Source organism: Apostichopus japonicus, chromosome 20 (genome assembly GCF_037975245.1).
Source record: "Apostichopus japonicus isolate 1M-3 chromosome 20, ASM3797524v1, whole genome shotgun sequence".
In the NCBI taxonomy this organism is placed as follows: Eukaryota; Metazoa; Echinodermata; class Holothuroidea; order Aspidochirotida; family Stichopodidae; genus Apostichopus; species Apostichopus japonicus.
Genome location: NC_092580.1, coordinates 30266384 through 30280217, shown reverse-complemented (window position 1 = coordinate 30280217; position 13834 = coordinate 30266384). Strand labels below are relative to the sequence as shown.

Here is a 13834-nt window from a genome sequence, read left to right as displayed (position 1 = left end):
ACATTCATGGATTGTAACTTACTGTTTTGGGACGAAGGGTCATTCTCTCTGACCTGTCTTCACCCGGTTGATACACCATCCTTGGGTCAGGGGTCAATGACCTTTGAAGATAATTTGGAGGGAAACTGGTCCCCGGCGGCCAGGGTGTGCTGCTTGGTGTATCTCGGGAAGTTGACGCCCTACTCTTAGCAGATTTGTCCATAGATGTGCTGGCACGAGACCGCATGGCTGGATAACGAAAAAAATATATATATCTTTTGTATATAAGGCAGTGATGAATGAAAAGAAGAAGCCACCTGCTATGATGTAAGATACAATCATTTGTCTTTTAGCTTTGCCGAATCTTCATGATGCTCAGGAAGCTTGTTTCCATTTGATACTGAGTAGGATTTGTTAAATAACAAGTATCATTTACTGAGATTGAAAAGAGTGTGAAGAAGTTGCTCGATTTATGAGTGCAACCTGAAGTTTTGGGCGGTGAATAGAAATTCTTTTGAAATGAAACTTTGCTTCATGGCTTACATCCAATCAAATTCACTGATTATTTATAGTATAAAAATCTCCAAGGCACATGACCTTACCATTTCATGATTAGAGCAACATTCCTTCATGATCCTTCATTTATACAGGTAAAGTTGCTGTATGATGAGGAGGGGGGGGAGTTTGGATTTTAAGAGAGTACACATTTCTTCATTAAATAAAAGATTCTGCATGTAGATGCTAATTTGGGGGGGGGGAGGGGGGAATAGTAGAAATAACCCTCAGGAGATGAGTCGACATTCTTTGCTTTAAACTAGGTAAGAATGACTTTGTAAAACTTGCTGATGAAAAAAAAATATACAGTAAAAGCAAAACACTATTACATACAGTGAAAAGAAATTTAAAAGCGATATACCCAGTAAGAATTACCTCTCCCTATTCTGTTGTGAAAAGACAATGCTTTTCTTGTAAATGGCTCACATGCCATTCATTCCAATCGGTTACATAAAGGTTAGCAAAGAGAACCATGGCAAAAGGGGTTTTCTCTTTAATATGTTTCATGCATGTAAGTAATATGATAAAAGAGATGATGTTAGATATTACAAGCTGAATTAATCGACACAGTGTAGTGTTCAGATATAAAGGTTAGGATGAATGTGGGTTAGTTTATTGATTTAGTTGACAAGGCAGATACCTTAACTCTTAGTTGATATTAAATGGCAGTCAGTCCAGGTTACGAGTGAGCTTGCTCTTAAATATGTCACTATGTAACTAATATATACTTGTTAAAACTTGATCACTGTTACTATGTGCTTGTTACTAAATACCTACAATATACTTGTTACTAAATACAATATACTTGTTACTATATACTTACAATATACTTGTTACTAAATACAATATACTTGTTACTATATACTTACAATATACTTGTTACTAAATACAATATACTTGTTACTATATACTTACAATATACTTGTTACTAAATACAATATACTTGTTACTATATACTTACAATATACTTGTTACTAAATACAATATACTTGTTACTATATACTTACAATATACTTGTTACTAAATACAATATACTTGTTACTATATACTTACAATATACTTGTTACTAAATACAATATACTTGTTACTATATACTTACAATATACTTGTTACTATATACTTACAATATACTTGTTACTAAATACATTATACTTGTCACTAAATACGTACAATATACTTGTTACTAAATGCAATATACTTGTTACTAAATACTTACAATATAGTTGTTACTAAATTATTAAAATATGCTTATTACTAAATACTTACTACATACTTATTACTGTATTTTTACCATTTACTTGTAACTAAATAAGCACCTACTCTATACATGTATCTAAATATAAAATTGTTTGTTGCAACTCAATATTTGTTACTAAAAACTTATTACATACTTGATAGTTTTTACTATATACTTACCATTATACTTGTTACTACATACTTGTGACTATTTACTTGTTACTATACTTGTAACTACTTTCCTCTTTCTATATCACAAAAAAATTAGCATGAACTAGTCAAATAGGTACACTTTAGTGTTCCTCAACAGTCCTTCACTTAACCACATTAAAGAGTGTTTCTCCACGGAAAAATTTCAGCAGGAATCGTTTCTAAGAAGGTATTTCATGATAAACACTGGATATGCTTAGGAATCATGGCTGAGGGAGTATTAAACAGCAGTAAGAGCATGAACTGGTGTTAAAGAAAACTATGAAGTAGAGGTTAACGACTGTTAAAATGCAAGGAAATGTTGACAAATTTAAAAGGGTGCATGATGGTATGATAGGTTGTATACCAATCATGTAAGGACCAACAAACAAGTCATTCCATAAATTAGGTATCCTACTTTAGCTTGTGACATTTTTCTTTTGTAGGTTTGCTACTGTAGTGCAAACAGATGGATATATGATACGGATTTATGAAACCTTCGACTACAATGTAACAAGGCAAAGAATACACATGTGAGATAACGTCACTGTAGACAAGCTCACCAATTGTCACAATTTTGCGCGACAGTTATTTTACAAATGGCAAACCAACTTGGTTCTGTGTGTAACCCAAGAATGTCAAAAAGTTGGACCCCATGTATTTAATGGAATGACCCAGAAACTGAAATTATTCTTATAACACATTCCTGAAGTCTCTTTAGGAGGACCGAGCTGGTCGAACAAGTGTATCAAATATGAAATCTTTATTTTCGTCATTTACTAGACACAATTGTCACCAAATTGGACCCCACTTATTTAATGGAATGACCAATAAACTGAAATTATTCTTATTACACATTCTTGAAAGTCTCTTTAGGAGGACAGAGCTGGTCGAACAAGTGAATCAAATATGAAATCTTTTGTTTTTGTCATTTAGTAGACACAATTGTCACAGAGTTGGACCCCACTTATTTAATGGAATGCCTCATAAACTAAAATTATTCTTATAACACATTCTTGAAAGTCTCTTTAGGAGCCTGAGGACAGAGCTCGTCGAACAAGTGAATGAAATATGAAATCTTTTGTTTTCATCATCTACATGAGACACTATTCTGACCTAGAAAGGCAGGATTCAATTCACACAAAATCATTTTTGCAAAAATTTAAACCAGAATAAAAATTGAGACAAGTCCTGTTTTTTAATTATTATTTTTTTTAACAATTATTCCAATGTATGAAATTCATGAACTCTCTTAGTCTCCGTGTCAAATAACCAAGAAAAAGAAAAAACATTAAAATTATTCTCCTTCGATATGACCTGATGTTAAAATCAGCTACTGTTTGAGGTGTTAAATGATTGTTTACATGGAAGTAGATATTTTTTTGAAGCAAATTTAAGTCACTTAATTATTTGGTTGATTTCTTGCAAACAAGAATGTATTAAAAATCAGAGTGTTAACAGGTGAGTGTGAAAAGTCCATATTTGAGGGATAGACTATGTAACCAATCATAGATGCTGTGTGAGACTTACGAGGAAGCTTTCCTGATGAAAACAGGCCTGTTTGTGAGGAAAAAAGGCGATCAAAATTATCTGTTGGCTATGATTTTGTTGTATGTTGCATTTATTTTGCATTAAAGAAATAATGCTCAAATTGCATCTACTGTTAATATGTGAACTTGACTACATGCATTCTATGAACAACCCTTATCCCCATTTTAACCGTTACATCTCCCCTCCTCCCCCCTTCTCTCTATCCCACTCTCGTCCCCCTCCCCTCTCTACTCACCCCTATCCTCTGCTGACAGCCCCTCTCGTTTCCCCTACCCTCCCTCACACATTTCATTTTCCAAAAATTTTGTAGACCCCTCATGGCTGGAGAATGAGGAATGCTTCTAGAAAACCATCCCAACACCCCACTCATTCCAAGGACTATCAAGACGTTAGGCCCTACTGCACTTTCAACTCGACTCTGAACTAAGAATCATCCCACAAATATATAGACACATGGGACAAAAATGGTGGACAGGCTTCCCTTACTCATTGAGGTAAACGGTCTGGACATGCTGGACATGGCTGCCTCATAGTCGTAGACTTGGGTCTGTAATTCGTCGACTCTCTGGAAGGCGTCCAGCTTGAGATTCCTCTCGTGGTGTAGCCTCTGTTTCACATGAGTGAACTCTCTGCGATTCTTCTCTTGGGCGGTATGGTGCAGGTGTGTGGTACGCTGGAGATCATCCGACATAATCTGGATCCTCACTTCTTTGTCGTCAATGTCTTCCAACTAAAAAAACAGACGCATTTAGGAACTTTGAAGTTAGAACCTGAATGGAGACATCTTCGCTTTAAAACATGGTCAACCTCAAGTGGTCTTTTTGGAAGGATTTCTTTAAAGTCAAAACTACAATAAACAAAAGCAAAAAGAAAAAAACCTAAGTAAATAGTGACATTTCATTTCTCACCATTTTTTGAAGATGATCCGCTCTGGCTAGCTCCATCTGCCGAGCGTTATACGCTTCTTGATCCTCTCTGTGTTTCCTGTCTGTTTTGATCCGAAACTAAAGAGAGACAAATAAAACCAACACATTGTACAGCATCTCTAAGACAGCATTTTGGATACAAAAATGGCTGAATGTAAATAAAGTTCAAAGGACACACACACCCAACCATTATCTCTAGCTTATACAACAGAGATCTTTGTGATGGACAGCTTACCCAAAGCTACCAAAAATACTGCTCCGTTTGAGAGATATCCAAAGTTAAAGGTGTGTCTGAAGGTTGTAATTTTGTAAACCTGTAACGTTATAGTGTCACTAAGATCTGAAAACTTTACCTTTTTTCAATTTTTTAAAGGTAAAATGTTGACATTGGAACCAAATGCCATCATTAGAGCTTGTCAAGAGCTTCAATTAATTTACATTTCAACATTTTCAAAACCCATCTTTCAGAAAATAAATATTGCAATAAATAATTTAAAACTGTTAAAGATTGAAGTCCACGTGGCTCGATGATGTCATATTTAGACTTGATCAAGCCTTCAGCCTTGTGTGTGAAAGAGCATTAAACCTTCTAGAAGTTCCCAAACAGACTAAAACTTTCTTGTCGCTCTTCGAGAAAGTGGGTTGTGACAATTATCTCTGTCACGTAGACCGATGATGACGGCAGGGTTTTTGTTCTCCATTCAATGATAAATCAAGAGAAAAAAGGAAGACTTTTCATTGAAATTAATGTACCAAATTGAGAAGACTTGTCATTGAAATAAATGTACCAAAATGGCTGCTAAATTTATTAAAGCATCATCATTTTTAAAATACTGTAAAACAATTCACATGGCATTAAAACAGAAATTTTAAATATTTATCCTCTCAAAGGACAATAATAATTATTTTAAAGGGTAGATGATGGTACCTCCTTCTCCAAAAGGTTCGATGTGCTTTCCCTCTCTCGTTCCGATTCGGACAGAGCGCCCCTCAGAGCGACCACCTGCTGCCTGAGAAGGATGACCTCCTCCTCGGCGGTCATCTTGATGAACAGGTAATCTTTCCGACACTTGTCGATCTCATTCTGTAGCCGACTGACCTGAAATGTCAACAAGAAATATCAGATGCACTCCCATGAAATAGGCCACAGCTGCCATATTTGTGCACATTTTGTCAATGTTCACCTACTGTTTTTTTGAGTATAATTAAAACTACAAATGATTTTAAAAAACAAATGAAGATATCAATTTTTTATGCAAAGATTGAAGTTCAGATTAGGTGCAAAGTTTTCGTTCTGTGGAATAGCAGGGGGTTGGGTTTTTTTTAGGGGGGGGGGTTTCTCTCGTTGCAGTATTTGTCATACAACTTGTCACTCTGGGAACCATTTCTTCTGTGATTTATTTTCTGGCAGGCAAGGACTGATGTAGAAGTCTTCACATAATGTGGAGTAATTTTTTTTAACTAAAGACACTGAAATGGTATATGGTTCTGCATACCATGTTTACAAACACTGCTATACATCTTTGGATTGTGTAACAATTTGACTATCAAGTTGCATATCGTATTGTCTGGTGATACCAAGTAATTTATTCTCCATTTGCTGGTATGCTCATAACTGTCAACAATTGATTGTCTTACTCCAGTTGTCTCACAACAACTGCAGCTATTGAATTTCATATTCATATAATGCACCCACGAAGCATTACCCAAGAAAACGTAACCTTCTCAATGGATACATTTTACTTGACCAATCATTTCTTTCCACGTACATGACACTCCATTGAACTTGATATATGGTGTAGATTGACCAATAGAAAAGACAACAGTCTTACACTTACGTGTTTGTGTGTATGTATGTATTTTAGTTTATTATGGGTGACATTTAGGTTACCTAATCACTTATCACTCTTTTTAAAGAATTTGAATCTGGTAAGGGAGTTATTTTAAATCTGACAGTTTTCACAATGTAGATGATAATGTAAATCAGTAAAATAAATGTTTACAGCTCCCTCCTGACAATCCAGCAATTATGCCACAAACAACCGAGACATCATACAAGTTATCTGTTTGACATCATCGTGTATGATAAAGTCAACACACAGAGGGCAGAAGATGCTTGTCACTGAATATCCAAGCAATTATCTAAACAACATCATGATATTTAATGCAGAGGAAGAAAACATAACTCTTTGCTCACTCAGGCTTGAAACAGCCCAGCTGTGCTCCTTGATCAAATGTGATAGTCTTTGTAGTTTAAGTTCAGTAATTCAGAAGGTCAGGTTATATAGTAAGCCAACATATGCTCCTCTGAAACCCTATCCAAGTGATGACCATGGACGAACAACCCCCCCACCCACCCCCACCCCTTTCATGTCAAGCCTTCTTGTTTTTTATGAGAGCATGTAATGTAATTCACATGAGCAGATACCTCAGCATTTGACTAATTTTCTCAAATACTGACGGAGGTTAGGGCACCTCATTCATCATTGCTGCAGTGTTGCCGTGGTGAACAGAGTAGTTTCCTAATCCCCATTTCCTAAAACCAGAAAAGGCAATAACCTGTGATAGAATCCATTCAACAACACTGCACAGCAATGTTTCATTAGCTCACAATAATCTACTTTCTACAGTTGTGGTTTGTAAATTAAACCTGGAAACCTAGAGGTTGTCAGTGGTTTGTGAATTAAACCTGGAAACCTAGAGGTTGCCAGTAGTTTGTTAATTAAACCCGGAAACCTAGAGGTTGTCGGTGGTTTGCAAATTAAACCTGGAAACCTAGAGGTTGCCAGTGGTTTGTGAATTAAACCTGGAAACCTAGAGGTTGCCGGTGGTTTGTAAATTAAACCTGGAAACCTAGAGGTTGTCGGTGGTTTGTAAATTAAACCTGGAAACCTAGAGGTTGTCGGTGGTTGTAAATTAAACCTGGAAACCTAGAGGTTGTCTGTGGTTTTTAAATTAAATCTGGAAACCTAGAGGTTGCCAGTGGTTTGTAATTTAAACCTGGAAACCAAAAAGTTGTCAGTGGTTTGTAAATTAAACCTGGAAACCTAGAGGTTGCTGGTGGTTTGTAAATTAAACCTGGAAACCTAGAGGTTGCCAGTGGTTTGTAAATTAAACCTGGAAACCTAGAGGTTGTCGTTGCATTGTAAATTAAACCTGGAAACCTAGAGGTTGCCAGTGGTTTGTAAATTAAACCTGGAAACCTAGAGGTTGTCGTTGCATTGTAAATTAAACCTGGAAACCTAGATATTGCCAGTGGTATGTAAATTAAACCTGGAAACCTAGAGGTTGTCTGTGGTTTGTAAATTAAACCTTGAAACCTAGAGGTTGTTGGTGGTTCGTAATTTAAACCTGGAAACCTAGAGGTTGTCGGGCAGTCACTAGATCTAGCCACTACGATTACGCCCGAGACCTAAAATGCCCAACAAGTAATCATTTTTACCTTCCTGTTGTATGTCTCCTTTATCTTTGTGACCTTCCAGTTAGTCAGTGCTTTCATTTTCAGAACCACTTGGCCCATCTCCTCATTCTCCTTCCTCATCTGGTAAAGACTTTGAGCTCTCTTCATATTGATGTCCATCACCTCATCAGCTAAATGGATGTGTAAGAAGAGAAATATGAAATCAAGAACATTCATGCCACATTGAAGGGAGTTTTCAACTAGCTTGGAAATCTATCAGTAACAATGTGTAACTATGCCAATTTGAATGTTTAACTTTGACGGCATCTCAGTGGAGAGATTGGCATACCAGTTCTGTTGAAAAGTACCAAGGACCCAAACTCAACCAAACATCATAGCTCTTGTTTTGGCCTCCATTCTTTTTCCATGCTCCACAGAACCTTTTCTCAATACTCTTGTCATTCTGATATTTCCTGTGGTTTGGGTTTTTTTTCAGTTTTCATGATATTTTCTCAAAAGAATAATCTGGATGTTGCAAAAATTTTTGCCAAGTGAAATAAAATAATGATGACATTAAGTACACCAACCACATGCATGATTAGGAATGAAAGTTTCAAAGACTCACCAACCGTCTGTCCAAAATATACTTTACAGAACTTGCAACAATTTGAAGTCCGCCTAAAAGAAATTGGTGCATCACCTGGCCCCCCCCCCTCCCTCCTCCCCCCAAAAAAAAATTCAACCCTAGTCTAATTCTCAACAAATAAACTTGTTTTCTCATCAAGAAATAACAATGTTATATATTAACACTTGCAAGTATTTATTTTCACCTATGAAGAAAAGCCAGCAATTAATTGTAGATTTGTGCACTCACTTGACGACAATAATAACATTAGTCTAAAACCTTAAGATGCAAAGTTTGCCTAGACTTAAGCAAATCAGTCTTTTAAAGTGACATACACAACTCTATGTAATGACATTTCCTTACAAGCAAAAAGACAGTTTCTCAAGAAATCAAATATCCGTTATGCTAGTGAATACTGCAAGGAACTACAAATGAAATATGCGACAAAGTTCTTGAACGTCGGTAAACCACTAACAGCCACTTTAAAATGATTATCATAAGAAGTAGAATGAATCAAGGTGAACTCACATCCAGATCCCACAGATCTAGATTTGTATTTGCTCATTGCCTCTGCGGATTCTTCTCTCACCTCAGCCACGATCCGGTAGCATTCATCGTAGAGGCCCTTTCTGATAAATTTATCAAAGACAAACAGTTACTTTTGTAATTTTCTGAGTAGATGTTTCCCTAACATACAAAATATGACATGACTTTGATAATAAACGCCAAAAAGTTGTTCAAAATGGCCAAAAATTAATGAAAGGGAAAAAACTATTTTGTTGAGCTAGGTTTAGAAGGTTAAGTATCTGGCCAGTTGCTTCCAGAATAAAATCTTCTTGGATACCAAACATTTTGAAATACAAAGTTTTCTCATAGCTAATTTATATCATGATTTTTTTTTGTTCCAAAACAGTCATGGAAATGCCAAAAGTGTACTAAAGATTTTAAAGCAATGCCGACCATTTTATCCAAGTTAGTAATTTTAATGTAACTACATAGTACCTTTACATGGTTTTACAAGACAGAAGTATAAAATTCTTATAACCTAGTTCACCTTCCTAACAAACTCCTCATTACTAAGACAATAATATGTTTGACTGCTTAGGCATATATGGTCTGGTTGGATGTGTGCCCCATGAAGGTAGGGCAGGAAAATAATAATAATAAGTAATATTTATATAGCACATAATCAGCAAAGCTGCTCAAAGCCCTTTACTAGTGTAACAGCTAAAAACAAATAGTATCAAAAACCTAAATATTAAATATATAGAACCAATAAGGCAAAAAATGTAAAAGCCTAAAGCAACAATATGAAAAACACCCGTACTACACGATAATAACTGAAGCCCTTAACGCATATAAACCACAAAAAAAATTAGGAAAAATTTATAAAAAATGCAAAGAATTAGGTAAATTGTTCCAAACGTAGTATGCATATTACAAATTAAAACACAGTCAATTACACAGTAAAATACGCTATGTAAGTGCCCTAACTGGCAACCAAGACACAGGCAACCAAGCCAGGTGTTGTCAGTCAATATCTTTCGGTGAGAATATTTTTCAATAATTCTCTTTCTTTGTTCATTTCATGTCCTTTTCTTCTTTTCTTTTTTTTTGCACTCTTTTTCCTTTAAATTTATTTCCCCATCCAATGTTAAAGAGCCCCTCTACACAAATGGTAAATCCAGCCCCAACATAGCCTTCAGTTACCTCAACTCTGTACTAGAGATGATAAAGTAACAATATGCAACCTTTGGGGTAATGGTAACCCCTAGCAACATGGTTTGCAATTGACTCATTGTACTGGACCCCATACAGTATTCTCACTCACCCAAATTGATCAAACTTATTCTTGAGGCTGAAGGTTGACGAGAATAAGTTTTGAACGAGCTGATCGTACTCATCTCTGACCTGCTCTCGAATCTCCTGCTGCTGGGTCAGCGTCATCTCCCGCATCTCGTGAATCTTTGAGCGGAGGGCAGTGATTTCTGAAACAACATAGGGGACATCCATGTCGTTGACCGATACAGGAACTTTTAGATAACTTAATAGAGGGGAGATGTGATGGTTGATATCATTTGAGTTGGTAGTGTTTCACATGGTAGTAAATTTAAAGGGTCTGTGGGCAAAATTAGTTTTTCTTGTCTTACTCCACACCACACTCAGCCCGCCCCTCTCCCCCCCCTTGCGCCCCACCCTTCCACGTCCTACCTTTGTTAGTGTTTGTCTTACCTAAAATCAGTTCATGGCTTCTGTCAGCAAGCTGGCATTGGACGTCAACCAGAGACACAGAGCTAGCTTCTGCACAAGCCCTCTGCAGGTGTTTAATTTCCTGTTAAGTTGGAAAGATTTCATACCATAAATATTGGTTTAGGCTCTTCTCAATGGGAAGTTTACCTTCAGCTGACTGAAAGCTTGAATCACATGGAATTATTAAGACCATCAAGGCAGAGAAAAAACAATTACTTTGAAAATGTGAGAGCTTCTTGAAAAACCTCTAGATGATAGGTTTGTCCGTACTAACACTTGTCCCGACTGACACCACTAACTGATTTGAAAGATGAATCACTTGGTATGTTAGACCATCAAGTCAGAGATAAACAATTCCTTGGTGCATGTGAGAGCTTCTTGAAAAGCCTAGATATGTTAAGTTGTAAATACTTTTACATATGTTGTCCTCAATCTGTTATCTGTAAAGTTGGTCGCGATTTTGAGAATCCATATATGTACAAGGGGATAGAATGATAGATTAAACAGTGCTGTTACTAATAAGAAGGCAAAAAAATCTACAAATGACATATTTAGAACCCATCAAATTACCAGGTCACCTTTAAAATATGCAAGCCTTACCTTAAAAGGGATAAATTCAAAATCCTAGTAAACAGTTAGACAAACAAAAATGGCTGTTTCAATGTTCTGGACTTCCAAACTATAAGTTCTTCCCTCAATACTGGAAGTGGATTTATCATAAGTATGATAAACACTGGAGACAGAAGGCTTGTTAATTTCTTACGATTTCTTTTATCAACTATTCATAATATATGCAGATATGTAAATTATTATCATGTCATGTGACAGTCACCTGTTCTTTCTGGTAGAGTAACTGATGATGTTGTCGTATCAGGTTTTCATAAAACATTGAATAATTCTCGTAGCTGTTTTTCTCTCTCATCATGATGACATTAGTCAAACTTGAAAGTGCATCGTTCAGGTCGGATTTGGGGATGACCATTTTATCTCCATCTTCTCGGCAGTACCCCAGGAGAACCCTGGAGAAGTCCTCAGCGATGTGGGGTTTGGGGATGACAGGTCTCTCATTAATGGCCTGCGATGAGAAACCAAAAGAATTTAATAGAGTGTTTAAGCCAACTGAGTGCCATAACAAAACCTGGGTCCTGTGTCCCATTTGTGTAATTGCCAACACTATCATGCCCTTCATAAGTTTGTTGGGTAACTCGCTGAACTCCCACTTCAAAATAAAACAAGAATTTTTTTGTTCTTTTTGTTCCTTCAAGACCCTTAAATCCAGCATTCCTACAGGTTTGTGTAATCTCAAGTAGTAATGTTTCAGCATTGCAGTAAAATTAATTTGTTCTTTCATTTTTATCATATTTTTTGGGGGGCCCATGAAGGGGAATTCTTGTCCCACCTGATCCTATTATTTCTGCTAAAATATTGCAAAACTTGAAGAATGCAGAGAAGCTCTCTAACTATAAAGCTGACAAAAGCTGTTCAGCTGTCAAATTTTAAAAATTAGTTCATGCTTTGAACAAAACCCTGTAAGTTTTGTAAAACAAAATAGTACCAAATGCCAGTAAAACTCAAACAAAACTTTAAGAACCTGACAACTTCAAGGCAGCTGTGAGGGTGTATAACCTTAGACAGGGAGGATGTACACCTGCCTCTGAGGTTTATAATCATCACTCACCGGTCTCTTCCAAAGGTCGGTGGGGAGGTTACCCTCTTCCCTGGCCCTCTCAGCGATAACTAGAGCATGTTCTCTAGCTATCTTCCTCTGGACTTCGTGTATCATGTGATGTTCAAGCTCATCCAAGAGCTTGACCAGCTGCTTGGCTCGCATCTCCATTTCAGAGGCCTCCTTCGGTGCGACGATAGGTTCGCTGTCTAAGGTCATTCCCTCATACAGGTCTCCCTGTGGATGGAATTTTGCAGAAAATTATATTAATGGAAATAATGGCACAAACAATTTGAAAAAGAATGATAATCCTGCTTACACATAGGATTTTACAACCTTAAAAGGAGTTGTAAGATGGATGAAAGAAAATCTTCAATTCCAAGCTATCTTGCATGCTTCTAAAGTCAAGAGCATTCCTGCTCTATTGATCTAAGGCAACAATTTCCAATAGGACTTAATGCATCTTAGTATTGTTCTAAGTTATAAGAGTAATGTAAAAGACACAAGTCGGGAGTCAGGACTGTTCGGAAAGATGGTAATATTACTGACCTGACCATATTTGCTGGCTATACTCTTGACCACTGGATACAAGATGTCCATCTTGTAAGTATCGCTATAAAATAGAAAGATGGTATAAGATACATATGAGAAAATCAAGACATGGATGTACATTGCAACTTAGGTCCATACATGCAGTCACATGTAGACATGTGAACAAAACCGATCAATAAAGATTTCTGAAGGGTAAGAGTATGAGAGTTAAGGAATGGGAAGAGGCATAAAGCTTCAAAATGCTTAAACCTGCAGTTATCTCATGCAAAATGCAAAAAGTAATTTTACCCTTTCAGACAAAAAGATTAGCAACATAATACACATAAATACAATAAACTGACAGAAAATCTAAAATTTTCATAAAAGAAGAATTACAAAAGAAGTTAAAACATACCAGAATTTTTGGTAGAGGAAAGGGGAATCAATCACTTGCACTCCAAGTTTCCTTTGACCCCACTCTTCTTTGAACACTTCCAATCGTTTCCATAGCAACAGAAAGTCCTTCAGTAATATGTAAGCTTTCACCGGCTCAGTTGTCCGAGAAAGAGCTTTCTTCTTTAGAGAAACTGAAAAAAAGAAAGAAGTGTGAATATTATTTGTCAGTAAAAGTAAGAGACACATCTCATTTTTATTCTATAGAAAATAGTTAAATATGGAGAGAAAATAGGAAAATAAAATTGCAAAACAACTAGAGACATTGAAAACAGAAATCTCATTGGATACAAAAGAAATGATGACATTCTATCTTTGTCTCAAAGTTGAAAATGTTTAATTAAACTGTTTCAAATCATTAACAGGATTGTAAAATTCTTCTTTTGCAACGACGTGAACCACACATATCGTTTTTAATATTTGGACTATCGTAAAAAAACTCTCTTAAAATGAGTGATATCCAATGTATTATA

At 36.2% G+C, this 13834-nt stretch overlaps 1 protein-coding gene across 2 annotated transcripts in view; it reads right to left on the bottom strand.

Moving 5' to 3' along the window:
• LOC139960876 (uncharacterized) overlaps positions 1–13834 on the bottom strand; it is a 52084-nt gene that overhangs the window by 8742 nt on the left and 29508 nt on the right. Inside the window, exons 36-48 of one of the 2 annotated variants that reach the window (XM_071959539.1) lie at positions 13324–13495; positions 12927–12990; positions 12390–12614; positions 11544–11786; positions 10694–10793; positions 10293–10449; positions 8990–9090; positions 7879–8027; positions 5365–5535; positions 4419–4514; positions 3997–4240; positions 3490–3516; positions 23–228 (exon numbers count right to left, since the gene is read on the bottom strand). In XM_071959539.1, the coding sequence (XP_071815640.1) occupies positions 23–228; positions 3490–3516; positions 3997–4240; positions 4419–4514; positions 5365–5535; positions 7879–8027; positions 8990–9090; positions 10293–10449; positions 10694–10793; positions 11544–11786; positions 12390–12614; positions 12927–12990; positions 13324–13495 (1955 nt within the window). The remainder of the gene's footprint in view (positions 1–22; positions 229–3489; positions 3517–3996; positions 4241–4418; positions 4515–5364; positions 5536–7878; positions 8028–8989; positions 9091–10292; positions 10450–10693; positions 10794–11543; positions 11787–12389; positions 12615–12926; positions 12991–13323; positions 13496–13834) is intronic. The other variant, XM_071959540.1, reaches the window with a different exon arrangement.